Source organism: Bos javanicus, chromosome 22 (assembly GCF_032452875.1).
Source record: "Bos javanicus breed banteng chromosome 22, ARS-OSU_banteng_1.0, whole genome shotgun sequence".
Classification (NCBI taxonomy): domain Eukaryota; kingdom Metazoa; phylum Chordata; class Mammalia; order Artiodactyla; family Bovidae; genus Bos; species Bos javanicus.
In genome coordinates, this window is record NC_083889.1 from 6,858,076 (window position 1) to 6,876,372 (window position 18,297).

General features: G+C 47.5%; 2 protein-coding genes across 8 annotated transcripts in view; both read left to right on the top strand.

Annotated features, from left to right (window-relative positions):
- Window positions 1-1,174, top strand: part of CMTM8 (CKLF like MARVEL transmembrane domain containing 8) — a 96,109-nt gene extending 94,935 nt beyond the window's left edge. The window contains exon 4 of the mRNA XM_061395747.1: window positions 903-1,174. Coding sequence (XP_061251731.1) covers window positions 903-986 — 84 coding nt within the window. The 3' untranslated portion in view covers window positions 987-1,174. The remainder of the gene's footprint in view (window positions 1-902) is intronic.
- A 9,168-nt stretch (window positions 1,175-10,342) lies between these two features.
- The window catches only part of CMTM7 (CKLF like MARVEL transmembrane domain containing 7), a 131,151-nt gene continuing 123,196 nt past the window's right edge, over window positions 10,343-18,297 (top strand). For all 7 annotated transcript variants that reach the window (XR_009732399.1, XM_061395742.1, XM_061395744.1 and 4 more), the window contains exon 1: window positions 10,343-10,685. Coding sequence is in view for 6 of the 7 variants with exons in the window: in XM_061395742.1 (XP_061251726.1) it covers window positions 10,527-10,685 (159 nt within the window). In the remaining variant the exon portion in view is untranslated. The remainder of the gene's footprint in view (window positions 10,686-18,297) is intronic.

Below are 18,297 nucleotides of genomic sequence, written 5' to 3' on the forward strand. Positions count from 1 at the left end.
TAGCCCACCAGGCTCCTCTGTCCATGGGATTCTCCAGGTAAGGATGAAGTGGGTGCTTTACCCTATTAAAAGATAAACAGCATGAGTCCACATGAGATTAAAAATAATGGTCTGTTGTAGTTAACACACACAGCAAGAATCAGCTGGGCAGTTGCAAACTATTATCTATAGGATGGATAAACAACCAGATCCTACTGTATAGCACAGGGTACTATATTCAATGCTATGCTATGCTGTGCTAAGTCACTTCAGTCGTGTCCGACTCTGTGCGACCCCATAGACGGCAGCCCACCAGGCTCCCCGTCCCTGGGATTCTCCAGGCAAGAACACTGGAGTGGGCTGCCATTTCCTTCTCCAATGCATGAGAGTGAAAAGTGAAAGTGAAGTCGCTCAGTCGTGTCTGACTCTTAGCGACCCCATGGACTGCAGCCTAACAGGCTCCTCCATCCATGGGATTTTCCAGGCAAGAGTACTGGAGTGGGGTCCCATTGCCTTCTCCATACCCTGTGATAAACCATAATTGGAAAATAACATGAGAAAGAATCTATATCTATATATAGATAGATATATATAGGCTTCCCAGGCGGCACTAGTGGTAAAGAACCCTCCTGCCATCGCAGGAGATGTAAGAGACATGGGTTTGATCTCTGGGTTGGGAAGATCCCCTGGAGGAAGGCAGGGGATTGGAGTAAAACTACAGGCTTCCCAGATAGTTCCAAGAAAGAAAAACAGCCCAAATCCGTTCCAGAAGGAAGGTAATTGAACCAATAAAGCAATTTTAGATGAGAAAACTTGGAGTCAAGGGATGCTGTAAGTACATTATTCGATGGAAGTGAAGTGATAACTTTTGCTAATTAGGATGAATTCTAAACCCTCTTTCTACTGTGTTTTGTTTTCTCCAGTTCTTTGCCTTCCTGGTCACCATCTGCTACGCTGGAAACACATATTTCAGTTTTATAGCTTGGAGATCCAGGACCATACAGTGATTCACCATTTTGAAAATTAAAAGGGGGAAAACAAAAGGAAGACTCACTGTAAAACAAACAAACAAAAAACAAACCTGTAGGTATAATGTATATTTCCAGAGATTTGTATTTAACTAATGTTTTTATATACTTAGTTAAATTTGCTCACACTGGTTTGTTACAATTAAACTGGATACTTATTTGCTGTAGCTTCTAATGAACTCTTAACTATCTTGTTGCTGTCTTCATAGACCTTATTTTCTTAGGCAATGTAGAAAGAGATGAACTGCTGATAGGAAGAATGCATCAGCTTTATAAACCAAACTTTTAAAAATGCTAGATTCTTTTTTGATTAAATGTTGCAGAATCCAGGGTAACAAGGTGTCTCATTCAAGAAAGGAGACCTTGGCAGCAGTCTCTCAGAGCTATCTTAGATGCTGCCTCCCAGGCTGCAGTCCTCATTTTGCCCCAAATAAAACTTAACTCACAACTCAAAAAAAAAAAAAAAAAAGGAGACCTTTTGCTGAAGCCTGAGGCTGGTGGCTGCAGGGAGTTCTTCACCCTCACAGGGCTGCCCAGGGTTGATACTGCTGGGAGACACTGTCCACAGGCCAGTGTGTCAGAGCGATCCATCTCCCCAAGCCTGGGGGTCATTGGCAGCCATGATTCTCACACGCTGACTGGTTGGCACCAAAAGCATCTAATGGCCACTAACCTTGGAGCTTAGTAATGAGCTCCCCTTAAGTGATGCTCTGAGCACAGTGGCGGATGCGCTGGTGGGTGGTTTTTCTAACACTGATCAAAATAAACTCATAACCATTAAAAGAATAAATACTTGGGTGTACCTTAAAACCATCCTGCTGACCCCAGAGACAGAGTACCACATTGAGTAGAACATGTGTGACCCAAAGGCCCCAAATCTCTAGGCTCCAGCCTGAATAGTTCGTAACATTGTTATCAGCTCTTAGGAGACAGTAGGAAGCTGCCCTTTTGGGAGGCAGATGTGCACTCAGAGGAAGTGTTCTCGAGCAGGATGGCTCTTGCTGGCACGGCAGTGTATCTTGGGTGATTTTTCAAACTGAGCCTCTTTTGAAAAACAAAAAACCACAGAAATGTTAGTGTAGTGGTGACAGGAGCAGGTTCAGTTGAACACTGTGGACGCGGCCCCGTGGCCCCCGCCGTTCTGCTCGTGGCGGTGCCGTTTCTTTCTCCTGTGGGTTGTTTGTGCTGGTTTTCCTGTTCCTGTCATTCCTCACCCAAGCTCTGTTTCCCCCTGTATAAGAAGGAAAGAGTTGGGATTTCTTGAGTGTCTAATGACACCCACCCCAGACCTTTGAAAGTAACAGTGAAGAATGTTCTTGGCTTGTGGGTCCAAAGTGGTTTCGGGGAGGGGACAGCAGGAGGGAGGGAGGGAGGTGTGGGGCACGGGAAGCCTGTCTGAGTCCCACCTGTAGTCTCGATGCTTTGGCTTCTGCAGCTCACACCTGCAGCTGCCTGGGGCTGCCCACGATCTTTCTGGAGTTTTGTTCCCAGGCATTGCCCGGACAGCCTGCGACTTGCTGGTTTTGCAAGAAAAGCTGAAATAACTAGTCAGGGTGTGTGCGCACCGCCTCTCTGCCCATCTTTCCCTCTCACACTCGCAGAAGCCTATTCACCTTCCACATACCTTCCGTGTATCGATTTTTCTTAAATTGAAATACAGCGGGTTTACAGTGTTGTGATTTAAGTGCACAGCAAGTGATACACTTTAACATATATGTAAGCATATATATTCTTTTTTTACATTATCTCACATTATCGGGTGGGTTTTTAAGTACTTTGTATTGCAGTTAAGCCTCCATGAAAGGCAGAAAAACTGTAACCTAAGAGGTCTGTTTCTGGAAACAGTCGTGAGGAAGAAGCTTGTTTTTATGTTCTGTGTTTGTGTGTGTGTGTGATTTCTACAACCATGGCCACATTTATAGGAAGTAACTTCTGGGGTAAAAGGTTTCGTTAGCCAACTTGAAATAGCCTCCAAATAGACTACAACCAACTGTGGCCCTTTCCTAAACTGGGAGCACCAAAGGGATCAGTTTCAAGGGATCTATTTCAAGAGATCAGTGTTTCATTTGTGTCCACGTAGGGTGTGGGGGACTTGCCTTCACGTCTCTATGTGTGGCTTTTCAAGAGCATGACCCTTAGTGTTGCCTTGAAAGTTCACCTCCCCAAAACCACCCAAAAAACAAAAAGCATTTATTTTTAGCTGAAAGGAAGTTCTTATTTCTTCTTTTGAATGCTGACTTTGTTCGTTAATAATTTTTAAGTGTGAATTTTTAGACAACAAAATGATTCTCTGCTGAAGCTGTAAGTTTTGAGCTGGGTTTAATTTTTTTCTGGAAAAAGAAGGAAGAAAAAAAGCAAAGCCACATGCAACACAGCCTGCATAACAAGAAGAGTAGTTTTCTGGGGATGAAAAATATTATTCCAAGTATAATAGAATGTGCTTACACTCTGGCGTCTTAGCCCTTCCAGCACCATCACGTTCATAGAACTGAGGGCGGCGGGTTTCATGTGATGTGTTTACCCACTCATGACAAATCAATGGAGTGCTCTAGGCGTTTAATTTCTCTCTATGGCTATTTCTGGCTCTTAGCCGCACAAGGTAAATGTTTAGCCAGTATTTTAAAACTGTAAGAAAATCTAGAGGCAAGAACATTCGGCATCAGTTACTTTTGTCCATTTTTAAATTCTCCCTTCATAGGAGACTCCCCGCCGGGTATCAGGGCACAAGCATGTTAAATACACAAGCTGTCTCTGCATAGAGCACAGACATTTAACAATACTAACTGAAGATGCAGCCCTGGGTAGGAAATCAATTTAAAAGTCTGAATTTCTGTTCCCTAGACAGTTCTTAAATTGAGAAGAGATTTTCACAGGAAAAAAAAACAATCCAGGCACACGTTATTTTATTGCCCTTCACTTTACTGCACTTCAAAGATACTGTGTTTTATACAAACTGAAGGTTTGAGGCAACCCTATGTGGACCCAGTCCATTTTTCCAGTAGCATTTCCTCACTTCATATCTGTGTCACATTTTGGTAATTCTCCCAGTATTTCAAACTTTCTCATTATTATGTTTCTTACAGTGATCTGTGATCTGTAATGTTACTATTTGTTTCCAGGCACCACCAACCATGCCCATATAAGATGATGAATTTAATCCATAAATGTGTGTGTTCCGACTGCTCATTCCCCATCTCTCTCCCTCTCCATAGGCCTCCCTGTTCCCTCAGACAACAGTATTGAGATTAGGCCAGTTAATAACCCTGTAACGGCCTCTTAAGTGTTCACGTGAAAGGAAGAGTTACACGTATCTCAGTTTAAATCAAAAGCTAGAAATGATTAAACTTAATGAGGAAGGCATGTCGAAAGCCCAGACAGGCTGAAAGCTCAGCCTCTTGTGCCAAACAGCCAAGTTGCAAATGCAAAGGAAAGGTTCCTGAAGGAAATTAAAAGTGCTACTCCAGTGAACACAAGAATGATAAGAAAGGGAAACAGCCTAATTGCTGATATGTAAGTTTAGGGGTCTGTGTAGAAAGAAGATTCAAACAGCCACTTTTCTTGAAGCAGAAAAAAAAAAAGCCTAATCCAGAGCTAGGTCCTAACTCTTTTTAATTCTAGGAAGGCTGAGAGAGATGAGGAAGCTGCAGAGGAAAAGTCTGAAGCTAACAGAGGTTGGTTCATGAGGTTTAAAGAAAGAAGCTGTCTCTTTAAAGGTGGAGGTAAAACAGCGAGTGCTGATGCAGAAGCTCCAGCAAGTTGTGCAGAAGATCTAGATAATTCATAAAAGTGGCTACTCTAAATAACAGATTTTCAGTGTAGACAAATGAGGCTCCTATTGGAAGAAGATGCCATCTAGAGCTTTCAGAGCTGGAGAGGAGAAGTCAGTGCCTGGCTTCAAAGCTTCAAGGGACAGGTTGACTCTGTCGTTAGGGGTGAAACACAGCTGGTCATTTTAAGTTTAGTGTTCATTTACCATTCTGAAACTCCTAGGGACCTTAAAGTGAAAGTGTTAGTCGCTCAGTCGTGTCTGACTCTGCGATCCCATGGACTGTAGCTCATCAGGCTCATGAAATTCTCCAGACAAGAATACTGGAGTGGGTTGCCATTTCCTCCCCCAGGGGGGGATCTTCCCGACCCAGGGATCGAACCCAGGTCTCCCATCATGCAGGCAGATTCTTTACCAGCTGAACCACCAGGGAAGTTCCAGGGACCTTAAGGGTTATGCTGTATCCACCCTGCCTGTGCTGTCAGTGAAGCAACAAAAGCCTGGATGACAGCGCATCTGTTGACAGCATGGTTTACTGACTACTTTAAGCCCACCGTTGAGACCTACTGCTCAAAAGAAAAAAAGATTCCTTTCCAGATATGACTGCTTATTGACAAGGCACCAGGTCACCCAAGAGCTGTGGTGGAGATGAATACGAGATTAAGTTGTCGTGCCTGCTAACATGACACCTATTCTGTAGCCCGTGGATCATGGAGTCATTTCGGCTTATTATTTAAGAAATACATTTTGTAAGGCTTTGACTGCTATAGATGGTGATTTCTCTGACAGATCTGGGCAAAGTCAGTTGAAAACCTTCTGGAAAGGACTGTTTTTAACAACTGGTGTCATTTAGAATATTCGTGATTCCTAAGAAGAGGTCAGAAGAGCCACATTGCCAGCAGTTTGGAGAAAGTTGGTTCCAGCCGTCGTGGAGGACTTTGGGGGATCGAGGCTTCAGCAGAGGAAGTAACTGTGGATGTAGTGGGAATTGCAGGAGAGCTAGTTAGAAGTGGAGCCTGGAGCCTTCCCTGGCTGTCAGTGGTTAAGACTCCCAACTCCCAATGCAGGGGGCCCAGGTGTGATCCCTGCTCAGGGAATGAAGATCCCACATGCCGTGGAGCAGCTAAAAAGAGCCATCCGACAGATGGGGCTGGGTTGCTGCCTCTCCTCTCATGATAAAACTCTAATGGATGAGGAGTCGCTTATGGATGAGAAAAGACAGTGGTCCCTTGAGATGAAATCTACTCCTGGTGAAGATGCTATGAAGACTGTTGACATGACAACAGAGGATTTAGAATATTACATAAACTCAGCTGCTAAAGCAGCAGCAGGATTCGAGAGGACTAACTCCAGTTCTGAAAGAATATGAGTAAAAGCTATCAAACAACATGACCGAGTGCAGAAATCATTTGTGAAGGGAAGAGTCCATCTATGAGGCAAACTTCGGTGTTGTCCTATTTTAAGAATAAGACGGCCACCCCAAATTTTAACAGCCACCACCTTGATCAGTCAGCTGCCATCAACATCCAGGCCAGACCCTCTACCAGCAAAAAGCTTATGACTTGCTGAAGGCCAGAGGATTGTTAGCATTTTTTAGCAAGAAAAGTATTTTTAAGTATGTACATTGTTTTTTAGGCGTAATGCTAATAATAGACTATAGTATAAACAGAACTTTTATATGCCCCGAGAAACCAAAAACATTCGTGTGGCTGTCGTTATGGTCCGGGACCAAACCCGCCCGATCTCCGAGGAAAGCCCATATCAGCCTAAATACACACAGGTGCACACTGAAAGGGCAACCTGGGAATATTTCCTGACTTGGTGTTACGTAACTATTCTGGCTACGTTCTGCTGCCGAAGTGAATTGTGAGCATACAGAGGTAAAAGAAGTTAGGTGACTCTTCCAATGCTGGTGACTTTTGGGCAATGAGAAAGATCAGAATATCTGTTGTTAAAAGTATCAGGTTTGAGGGAAAGTGCTTGGCAACCCAAAGGTGATGATTTTTCAGAAACTTAAGGTGAGTGGCAGGAAAGTTGAGGCATTCATTCATTCCATCTGGAAGGTGTGTTTCATGTCAGTGGCAGACTTCTTTTCTAGAATATTCAGAGTAGCAGTTAAGTCAGGATGTAGCAGACCTTGCCACTGCATCTTCAGCATCCCTTCATCCTCTTGTCATCTGACTGCCCTAGTTTTTTTTTTTTTTTCCAGTATCCGCACCACCCACTCATACCCCAGCGACTTCAGGGAAAGCCAGCTCCACTGTGCTCTGGGATGGAGTGTGTGGCCAGGGCTAAGCCCATCCCACCCTGGCAGCAGCAACTGGCTCAGGCAGGAGCATGTGACCCAGGCTTGCTGGGAAGTTCCTAGGAAATGTACAAGCGGAAAGTTGTTGACAGTTATCTGACCACGAGGAGGAGCCAGCCATGGGATGAAGGCAGCTGGAAGAAAGATAAAGATGTAAAGATACTTCATGATGACACAGTTGAACCTTCAGCTCCTGCAGCCTAGTGGATAGAAAACATCTGTACTGTGAGAAAAGGAACTAGGTGAAAACTACGTAGGCTGTGGGAATGAAGTGGTACAGCATTTCCAGAAATCTGAGTGTGTGTGTGTGTATATATATATTTACATATATATATATATATATATATATATGAAGAGTCTTAAAAATATTCATTCCCTTTGATTTGGGGATCCTTCTCTTAGGAGTCTTAAGATTCATGCCCAAAGATGCTAATCCCGGTCTTATGTATAATAGGGAAAAAAATAAATTTGCCTAAAACCCTAACAGTAGGAGAATGATGGATCAATAAATCATTGAACGAAACTTTATAAATGAATGCAGTACAACCCAAGTTTATTCAGAATCAGAATTGGCTAGAACCATCATTAATGATTTAATTTTGTATTTCTCTGGGTCAGGAAGATCCCCTGGAGAAGGAAGGGCAACCCACTCCAGTATGCTTGCTTGGGAAATCCTATGGACCAAGGAGCCTGGTAGGCTACAGTCCATGGGGTCGCAAAGAGTCAGACATGACTGAGAGACTAACACTTGTATTTGTAACACATTTTTAAAGCTGTGCTTGAACTGTGGTTGGTAGGTTGATTATGAAATTGAAAATCAGTTGTTAAAGTGCTGTCTCTTTAAATATATAGAATGAGGAAAATAAGCTATACACACACACACACAAAATCAATGTTGCCATGAAAAATTATTCTTTGTGAGGAATTTCTAACAGGAAATTTGTGGTATAACTCAGAGCTTAATTGTAAAGGATCGTGGGGTGATTTTTAATTTCTTTGTTTTTCCTGGGGGAAAAAAAAAGAATACACAGTGAGCATTTCTGTTCAGACTTTTTTTAATAGAACAGTGAAATTGATCTGACCTCTTTGATAGTCACAATTATTCTTGGGCTGCATGGCTCTGCTGTGCTCAGATGTGTCTGACTCTGCGACCCCATGGACTATAGCCAAGTTAGTGGGCCCCCTCACTCTTGTGAGTGGACCCACCTAACCCCTTGCTCCCCAGGGGGCAGCCCTTCACACCAAGACATTATCACGTTGTGTAGACATCTCCATGTACTTGGCCACAGGTCTGTGGAGCCTCTTACACTCCAGGCCAGCACACAGCTCTTGTGCTGCCAAGCCTCTCGCTCCAGCTTTTTAAAAAAGAAAAAATTTATTTGGCTGCACTAGCTCTCAATTGTGGCATGCAGGATCTAGTTCCCTGACCGGGGATTGAACCCTAGGTCCCCTGTATTGGGATCGTGGAGTTTCAGTCCCTGGACCACCAGGGTAGTCGCTCTTGCTCAAGCTTTTAAGTGATCATGATAAAGTGATTAACACAGAGTGGGCCACCACCAGTGATTACTTCTGATCGAGGCTGGGTGGCACATGGGCCAGCGGCAGTCAGGGAAACCCAGCTCAGTCTCGGCTTCACTGGACTTGGAAACGACAGTGGTTCTCAAACTCTGAAATGCATCTGAATCATGTAGGAGGCTGAGGGCCGATCTTGCCAGAACACAGGTTGCTGAGCCTCATACCCGGAGGTTCTGATTCAGCAGGTCTGGGCAGATGGAGGGGGTTAGCGGTGAGAATTTGCATTTCTCACAAGTTCCCAGGTGATGCTGGGAACACACATCGAAAGTCACTGATTTAGGAGATCGGTGGCCCCTGGAAGGAAGAGTAATCCAGTGTTAGTTTTTTTCTGCTTCCCTGAGGCCTTCACAGCAACAAAGACCTCTTGTCGTCTCCACAGTGTGTTGTGAACCCTTGGAAAAGCACAGAAGCGAAGATGTGAAACTATATAGAAAATGACATGCGATATCAACTTCATGCCCGTGGCATCTGGAGCTGTCACAGAGCACCTGCATGGCTGTCACATTGTCACAGCAGCCCTGAGGTGCAATTATCTTTGTTCTAGAGAATGAAATGGAAGTACCAGGCACCATGACTGTTGTCTAAACAGAAAACAGATATTGGAGACAGTTTCTTTTTTTGGTCATGAAAATCTCCTAGTGTACACAAAAGTAGAGAACGTGGTGTCATGAATCCCCGAATGCTTCAGCTTTGGCAATGACTGGTTCTCAGACTTGAGCGTTCAGTAGAATCACCTGGCAGACTTGTCAAAGCAGAGATTTCATTAGTTATCTCTACGTTCTAGAATTATCAAAGGACTTCTCCAGTGGTCCTGTGGTTAAGATGCCAAGCTCCCACTTGGCAGGGGGCTTGGTAGGGGGCCTGGGATCTTAGTTGGGAACTAAGATTCTGCATACCACATGGTCCGACTGAAAAAAATTATCAAGACTTCACCACATTAACAGTTCTCTGATGACAGGATAGCGCTGGCATCCAGTGATCTCATGAGGTAGGTTTTCGTGTTGTGTGGAAACATTTGGTGGTTTGATGAGTGATACCATCTCCTTTCAGTGATCCTGCTTGCTCATTTAAAAAATAACCCAGAACGCAGGAAACAGCATCTCTCTTGGATAGCGGTTTGACAGCTTCTTATAGAGATAAACCTGTGCTCACTTTGTGACCCAGCAAACCCATTGATAGTTGCCCCCACACACAGAAATGAGAGCTTCTGTCCACCAAAAAAATTTCACCAGAATGTGCACAGCTTTATTGGGTCAAATGGGATTTATCCCGATGCATCCTGTCGAATGAAAGAAGCCAGAAACAAATGAAAATACTCTGTATTATGTCAAGTGTATCAAATCCGAGAAGAAGCAAAACGAATCTATAGCGGCAGGAAGTGGGAAAGGAGCACGATGGAACTTTTCCCCCGTGGGCGGTGATTACACAGATGTACATTCACATACAGAACAATTAATAGAGCTGAACACGGAAGGTTTGGGCATTTCAGTGAGTGTAGTTTATACTTCAAGGGCCCTTAGCACACATCCGCAGCCTCGCCCACACCAGATCCCAGGAGGCTCAGACCAGCTGTGCCCGGCCTCGCCCACCTCGGAAAGGCTAATACTCGGGGCATCCGTTTCCTTCGCCCCCCTGCAGCCCAACTTCCGCGCCTCCCCGAGGGCGGAGGCTATAGCCGCCTTTCACTTGCTCACCGGCCAGTGCCGCCGAGGCTGGGTGGGCGTCCCCCGCGCGGGCCCTGGGCGCGTGCGCCCCGCCCACCAAGGCCCCGCCCCTCCCCGAAAGGCCCCGCCCGCCCCACACAGGCCCCGCCCCTCTGGTACTGGCCCTTGCCCTCCGCCGGCGGAGGCGGCCCGCGGGCTAGGGCCGCGCGATGTCGCACGGAGCAGGTCTCGTCCGCACCACGTGCAGCAGCGGCAGCGCCCCGGGAGACGGGGTCGGCGCGGGGCCGCTGGGCTCGAGCTCCTCGGTGAGGCTGCTGGACCCCGTCTACCCCCGCACCCAGGCGGCGATGCTGAAGGTGGCGCAGATGGTAAGAGAGGCCAGGGCGCGGGCCAGGGTCCCGCGGGGTGACCGCGGAGGGCAGGGTCCGGGGAGGGGACGCGCCCGCGGCAGGAGCATCGCGCCCCGGGCGGGGTCGCGAGCCGCCCCAGTCAAGTTGGAGGGGGCTTCCTCCGGCGAGGAATTCGGCGCAGCCCCCGGCCTGCTCCCCCGGCCCCTGCTCCGGGATCCCAAGTTTCTCCAGCCGCTCCGTGGTGTCGGCCTGCCTGGGACCGTAAGAAACCACGGCCAAAGTTCCGAGCGTCTTCCTTCCTCTTCTCTGGCCGCGCCGCTTCGGACCCGCGCAGGGGGTGGGGAGTGCCGGGGGGCGGCGCTCAAGCCGCGGAAGCCGACCTTTTCCAGCTCTCTGGCCGCCGCGTCTTCCTCGCAAACCCCGCACTGGGCTTCCTGCCATCGGAGCGGCCTCGCCCGAGCGCGGGGTCCACGGCCCGGCCTTCCCGGGGGCAAAAGGTGCGGGGACCCTTGGGGCAGCTGTCCCAGGCCCTGTGCCTCGACTCAAGGGAGGGCCGGCCCTCGGGGCCGCTGGACGGCAGTGGTCACTCGGGAGGCCTCTGCTCTGTGAGGAGCGGGCATCTCTGGAAAGGGAGCCTGGCGGGACGGAGGCCGGGGCCTCCAGCAGCGCAGACCTTGCTCCGCCTGTTCCCCATTCTTCTCTCTCTTCCCGTTTTTCTTCCTCACAATTTTTAAACTTGAAACACCTTTCCCATTTGTCTGATGTGTTTGGAAGCTCGGCCGGGCTCTTTGTGATTCCACTCCTGACAATGTTTGCAGCGAGAATGGTAGAGGGGAAAGTGGTAGTTTTGAAAGGAGGGAGGGATGGGGCTTATACACAAGGTCACAGACCCAGAGGCCGGGCTGCCTGGACACAGGGTGGGTGAGAGCCTCGCAGGCATCCACAGCTCGTTACTCCGGGGGCCAAGGGCGCGTGGAGGGGGCTCCGGCTTCCTGCTGAGGCCAGACCTGAAGGGAAGAGTTCCCTTTTCTCAAAGAAGAGCATCTAGATGGACTAAAAATTAGGAAGTGGAAGTATTTTAGCTACTAACCAAAATAAATCATGCACAGCTGTGTTGGCTTTGAGTAAGGCATTTTGGGGGATTCAGGCTAAGAGATCTGATCAGCCAAATAGAGGGGACCTACCTACCTCCCCATCCTTGAGAAAGATGAATGGGAGCCTTGGAAGGTGTATCAGGAGCTGAATGATGAGATTAGTGGACAAAGATTGGGGTCAGAGCCATCCATAAGTTTAATAGACACAGACAGTGGAGAAGAGAAACCACCCCTTCATTCTGCTCCTAAACTAGCCTCTTACCTTTGGCCCTTGGGCCAAGTTGCCGGTGACAGTGATGGCCCTATGCCCCGGAGAGAACAGAGATTTGGAGAATTGCATCTCTGTGTGCCCAGAGGGTTCTTACACCTTCTTCCTTCCCTGGGAACTGCCCTATGGATGCAGGCTGGTTTGAGCAGACCCCCTGGGCGTGAAGTTGCTGTTGCCATGGTCATATAACTACACAGAGACCATTTAGGGCTGATCTCCTCCTCCTTCTCCTCTTCTTTGGGCATCCCCCCAAATCCTCTACCCGAGGAAGGCTTTGTCCATCTGGATCCTCACAGAGTGTGAGCTAGAGCTGGGCCTCCTGGCATCATCTGTGTCCTTGAGGGGCCTGAGCTGGAAGGAGTGCCCTGGGCCCTGCAGGCATCCAGAGGGCCTTGCCTGGGGCTCCACCAGCACTCCTTATCATTTTGTTTGTTCATCAGACTTCGGCGAGTGCTGTGTTCACCTCTCTTTCTCCGGAAATAGATGGCTGTAACAAAGCCCTTGCCCTCAAGGATTCTGTGGTTTTGCTGAGAAGACAGACTTGTCCCCAAACTGCCTGGTTGAGGTGATGAAAGATCTGTGGTTGCCCGCATAAGGAAGGAAGGATGGAGGGAAGATTAAGGTGACATTTGAGTTGAATCTTGAGAGTTGAGTGTGGGTGTGTCGGGCTGGGCATGCCCTGTTGGCCTCCCAGTGACTTTATTCCGGTGATTCTGGGGAGGGGGGACACAGAAAGGAAGGAGACAGCGTGAGATGAGGGCCAGTGTTGGGCAGTTCTTCCTGACATTTAGAAATTGGTTTATCTCTCTTACTGAGCATCTGCTCTGTCCTTACTTCTGTGTAAGCCAAGCCTATGGAGTACAGCCGTTCACAAGATAGAGCCTTTAAGCAGAGACTGTGACATTTGCAGAACCATAATAGGGAAGGAGAATCAGAATGTAGTTTAATAAGCAGTGAAGATGGAAATCTAAGTGTCTTCCAGAAGCTTCCTTTTTTTTTTTTTTCAGTCACGCTGTGCAGCTTGTGGGATCTTAGTTCCCTAATCAGGGATTGAACCCAGGCACTCGGCAGTGAGAGCCCCGAGTTCTAACTACTGGACCACCAGAGAATTCCTAGAAGGTTCCTTTATGTACTCAGTAAATATAGAGCACCTGCTGTATGCTAGGACAGTGTGGAAGGCCCAGTGAACAAGGGGTCAGCCCCTGACCTCTTTATAAAGTGTAATTGGGAAAATAAACATTGAGTGGTTTTCAATATAAAATTGTACACCGGGACAAAAGTTACAAAGGAGAGGCCCATACAGCAGCAGTCCCCAGCCTTTTGGCACCAGGCACCAGTATCATGGAAGACAGTTTTTCCATGGACTGAAGGCGGGGGATGGTTCAGGATGATTCAAGTCCATTACATATATTGTGCACTTTATTTCTATTATTATTACATCAGCTCCATCTCAGATCATCAGGCATCAGATCCCGGAGGTTGGGGACCCCTGCCACAGGGAATTAACTGGGAGGCCTACCCTGTCGGGGAGGTAAGAAAGGGCTTTTCTGTGGAAGGGATATTTGGAGGATGAGGGAACAGCATAACCAGAAGAAGGAAGAGCATAGACAGGGGCTCAGTGACTAGAGGAAGGAGGAGTGATGATGGTTGGAGGGAAGGGAACAAGGCTGGGAATGGTGTGAGTGAGTCTGGAGAAATATGCCAGGACTAGCCCTTCCAGGGTCTGCCAGAGTGTGCTGAGAATACGGTGCTTGTTCTAAGATTATCCCGGAAGTAATCATCAGTATCAATCGAAGCGATGGTTCTCAACCTGGGACTGCACAGCCCTCTAGGGTCATTTTGGAACTTCATGGAAATTGTCTGTTGGCTGTCACTGGGATTAGGATCGTATTCAGGATGTGTTTCATTCATTTCAACAAAGTAACGAAGGCATTGCAAGTATTTAACTATCCTAAAGAGAGGTGTTATCAGGAATACTGTTGAAGGAGACTAAGTGGGTGTGAGAGTCTGGGGAGAGTGCCTGAGTTTTTCTGGCTTCCTAAAGACTTTCCAGGAGTTGGGGGCAAGTACAGGCTTCCCTTGGGTATTCACAGCCCACATCTCAGATGGAGTTAGACGGTGGGGGACCACAGCCTCTGATATAACCATGAAAAGACCTGTTAGTGGAGAATGAGCAAGCATAGCCCAGAATGGCTCACCCTTCATGTTCTGTCTCAGGTCTGTGTGGAAGGAGGAGCCCCAGTTAGGTTCCCAAATGCAGCCGGCACTCCCACGCCCTGTTTCGTGGCAGCTGGAGGGTTGAGGGCAGCAAAGAACCTCATGTCAAGAGTTTTTGACCCCTTGGGACTTCCGTGGTGGTCCAGTGGCTAAGACTCCGAGTTCTCAGTGCAGGGGGCCTGGCTTCAATCCTTAGTCAGGGAACGAGATCCCATATGACACAACTAAGACCCGACCTAGCCAGAAAAAAGTCTTTCACCCCAACCCAGTCCCAACCCAACAACAAGAAGCTGCTGTCCATCAATGGTCAAACAAGTAAAAATAATAAGACATCACTTACAGGCTTTATTCCTGATAACAGAAGTAATACTTGTTCATTGTAGAAACTTCGGGAAACCGAGAAAAAACTAGAGCCTCCCACTCCCTCTCCCCCTGGGTTTAATATTGAAAGTAAAATTTTACACTATTTCATAGGCGACATACAATTTGCAGTTGTTGGTTTTGTCTTATTTTTACAAAAGTAGGATGACACGCTAGAGTTTGTAAAGTGGTTTTATCTGCTTGACAGGTGATGGATGATTTCTCATGTCACCTAAGGTTTGCACGCAATGAGGTTTTCAACAGTGTGTTTGCAGCCAGTTATGAATGTACCATGGTTTGTGTGACCAGCCCCCTCCCCTTTTTTTGTGGCTCGAGGAGCTTTTGGTTCTGCCTGTTGATGAACAAGACAGTGATGAACTGCCCTGCAGAGAAGTTTTGGCGTGCAAAGCCATTAATACTTCCTTATGACCTTTCACAGAGAGAGAGATGGAGTGCGGCTTGCCCTGCTGAGCGTGCGGGCCTTAAACAACTCTCTAGCCTTGTTAACATCCAGAAATCAATGGTTGTCTCTGTATCATCCAGAAATTTCCAGGAGCCAAATGTTGTAGTAATAATATTTTAAGTCACAGTCTTATTTTCAGTGTCTGATGGGTTAGAAAAGAAACAGGTGGGCTAGAAGACTTTATAAGGGTTTTATTTTATTTTATTAAGAGCTTCATAAAAAAAGATTTATTTCTTCAGCGTTTTACATCAGTCATTGGTTGCTGGTATGAAAATATCTCCTTTTTAATTCTTTGGCTCACGGGTGATACCGTTGGTCAGAGTAGTCACGTGTCCTTTTCAAAAGCAAGAGGTCTTGGAGAAATCTGTATGTCCAGAATGAAACAAGAACTGTGTCATGTCCACTGCAGCCTCTGTCTTTTATAACCCGCTTTTGACGTGGACCGTTTCTGAAGTCTTTATGGAATTTGTTACAGTGTTGCTTCTGTTTCTTATGTTTGGAGGCCTGTGGGATCTTAGTTCCCCGACCAGGGATCAAACCCACATCCCTCAATATTGGAAGGCAAAGTCTTAACCACTGACCCACCAGAGAAGTCCCTCTTTCCATCAAATACTTTGAAAGGCAGATGTGTTTAAGCAATGGCAACAGCCTCCACGTACATCGGAAGGATGACAACACCCCATGGGTGTGAGGATTTGTTTATTCAAGCTGCAGATGATGTGGATTTCCTAACTACTGGCAAGAATTCCCCTTCAGGGCACCCCAAATAACTGTCCGCACCCCAATCAGGAGCCCCTGGCCAGAGGAGAGGGTCCTGATGAAAACAGCAGCTGAAAGGATCCACCAGGCTGGGGGATGAGGGTGGGGATTTGGGGGCTGTGCGTGGTCCCACGTGAGTCCAGACAGTCGCACAGGGTCCCTGGCATCACAGTGGATCCTGGAGACACTCCAGGACACCCTCCAGGACATTCCGAGACCGCCCTGTGTGGGTCAGCACATTCGTTTCAGTTCTTTCCTCCCTTCCTCCCAGGCTCATCCCCCACTCTCCAGGCTGACGCTTCCTGCCTGGGGCCTCTGGCCGCCCATCTGTTTCCTCGCCCTGCCATCTGCCCGCGGCACCAGCCCAGGCCTGCTGCCCGGGAGCCTCCCGGTGACCCTCCGCCTGCCTCATGCTGTCCTCCTTTGTCACCAGTTTGGCTCAGAAGTTTCTTTGCCCGCTGCTCACTCCCGGGCATTCCTCTATCGGGTTCTTAGCAACCCCCTGGCACTGGGGGCCTGGCTCAGGGCCTGGCGCTGGCTGCCGGCCCTCCATCCCCTAGCCTTCCTGAGAGATGAGGGCTCGCAAGGAGAAGGGGACCTCTTCCCAGCACAGCCCCATCCTCTGGACCAGCGGCGGTCAACCTCCTGCTGAGAAAGCCTTTTACCTGGTCTGTGTTTTACTTGGCAGTGACAAGGCTCTTCCTTTCCCTGGGGCAGCCTTTTCCCTTTAAAGAAATAGGTGGACAGATTCATTGATAGAGAAAGAGAGAAATTGTCTGGAAAGTGGTTGCCACACATTACCCACAGAAAAGATTACTGTGAAATTTTCAGAGTAAAACGGGTGGAGGTAGAGACAGTGAAGGGAATTCAGAAGGGAATAGGAAAGGGAGAGGAGAAATTAAATAAATGCTTTTGGGCACAGAGTAAATTGGACCTTCTGAAATGCAGAGAGAGTAACTAAAGAGAGCATGACCTCCATACCTTTTTGCTCATTTCTTCCTTTTAGGTTCTCTTTATTCCCCTAGAGAGACGGCAACAATGCTAGTATTGTTTAAAGGGAAGTCTTTTTAAAACTTTTTCTCTCATATGATGAAAGTGATACTTAGCTAATAATAATAGAAATAATAGCGTTTATCATACAGTGAGTTCCTGTTAGGTGACAATGACTGGGCTAGGTGTTTTACATGTGTGGGCTTATTCAGTCCTCAAAATAGTTAGTTCCTATAATTATCTGCATCTTACAGATGAGGAAACGGAGAGAAATTTGGTAACTTGCCCAAAATCACAAAGCCATAAATAATGAAGCTGCATTTGGGGCAGTTTGAGTCTAGATCCTGAACTCGTAAAAGGACAACCTGGAGTCACTTTTTTTCATTATCAATATGCCATGAAGAGTTTCCCATGTCTTTAAACCTTTTTTTTTTTCCTAATTACGTATTTATTTGGCTGTACTGGGTCTTAGTTGTAGCACACGCATCTTCGATCTTCTTTGCAGCATGCAAGATCTTTAGTTGCAGCATGGGGAGCTAGTTCCCAGACCGGGGATTGAACCCAGGCCCCCTGCCTTGGTAGTGCAGAGTCTTAGCCTCTAGACCACCTAGGAAGTCCCCTCATGTCATTACAGCTTACCTGGGGAGGATGCTGTGGTAACTACATACGAGTCCATTATTTGGTTAGAGGACCCCCCCCCCCCCCCCCCGCTCCTCTTTGGTTGACAGGCAGTCGCAGATTTAGAAGGAGGTGCTCTGAGACGTGCCAGCAGGCGCTGGTGACAGTTTCACCTTTTGCCAGAAATGAACTCAGCCGAGTGGGGAAAATCCCTCCCTGGGGTATAGGGCAGACAGAGTGTGCCTACTTTAGAAAGCATTTCACGTTTTTCTCTCTGGGCCTCTGGAAGGCTTAAGAGGGAACCATTAGTAGGACTTCCCTGGCTCCCTGGTCAGAGAACTAAGATTCTGCATGCCACACGGAGTGGCAAAAAAAAAAAAAAAAAGTTAAATCATTAGTATCATCCTTGTGTTATGTCCTAAGTTCCTCCCAAGAGAAGAACTAAAGTTCAGGTTTCTGCTTTGTCATGTCAGGCAATTTCACATGCAATTTCCCTTTGGCTAATCCTTAATGACTATTCGTTAATTATTTCCCCCTTCTTTTGATTGAATGAAGGCTGAGAGATTTTGTCACTTGCACAAGGTTGGAAAATTCTATTAATTTCTGGAGCCAGCATGGGAACCTAAGTGCCATGGTCTAACCCTTCCCCCCACGGTGTACTGTCTCTCTGTGCGGGGCAGACAGGCTCCCGGGCTCCCCCTCTGTGGCTGACACACCCTAGGGGGACCCCTCCCGTGAGTCACTTTGTTGTTCAGTCACTCAGTCACGTCTGACTCTTTGTGACCCCATGGGCTGCAGCACGCCAGGCTTCCCTGTCCATCACCAACTCCCGGAGCTTGCTTAAACTCATGTCCATCGAGT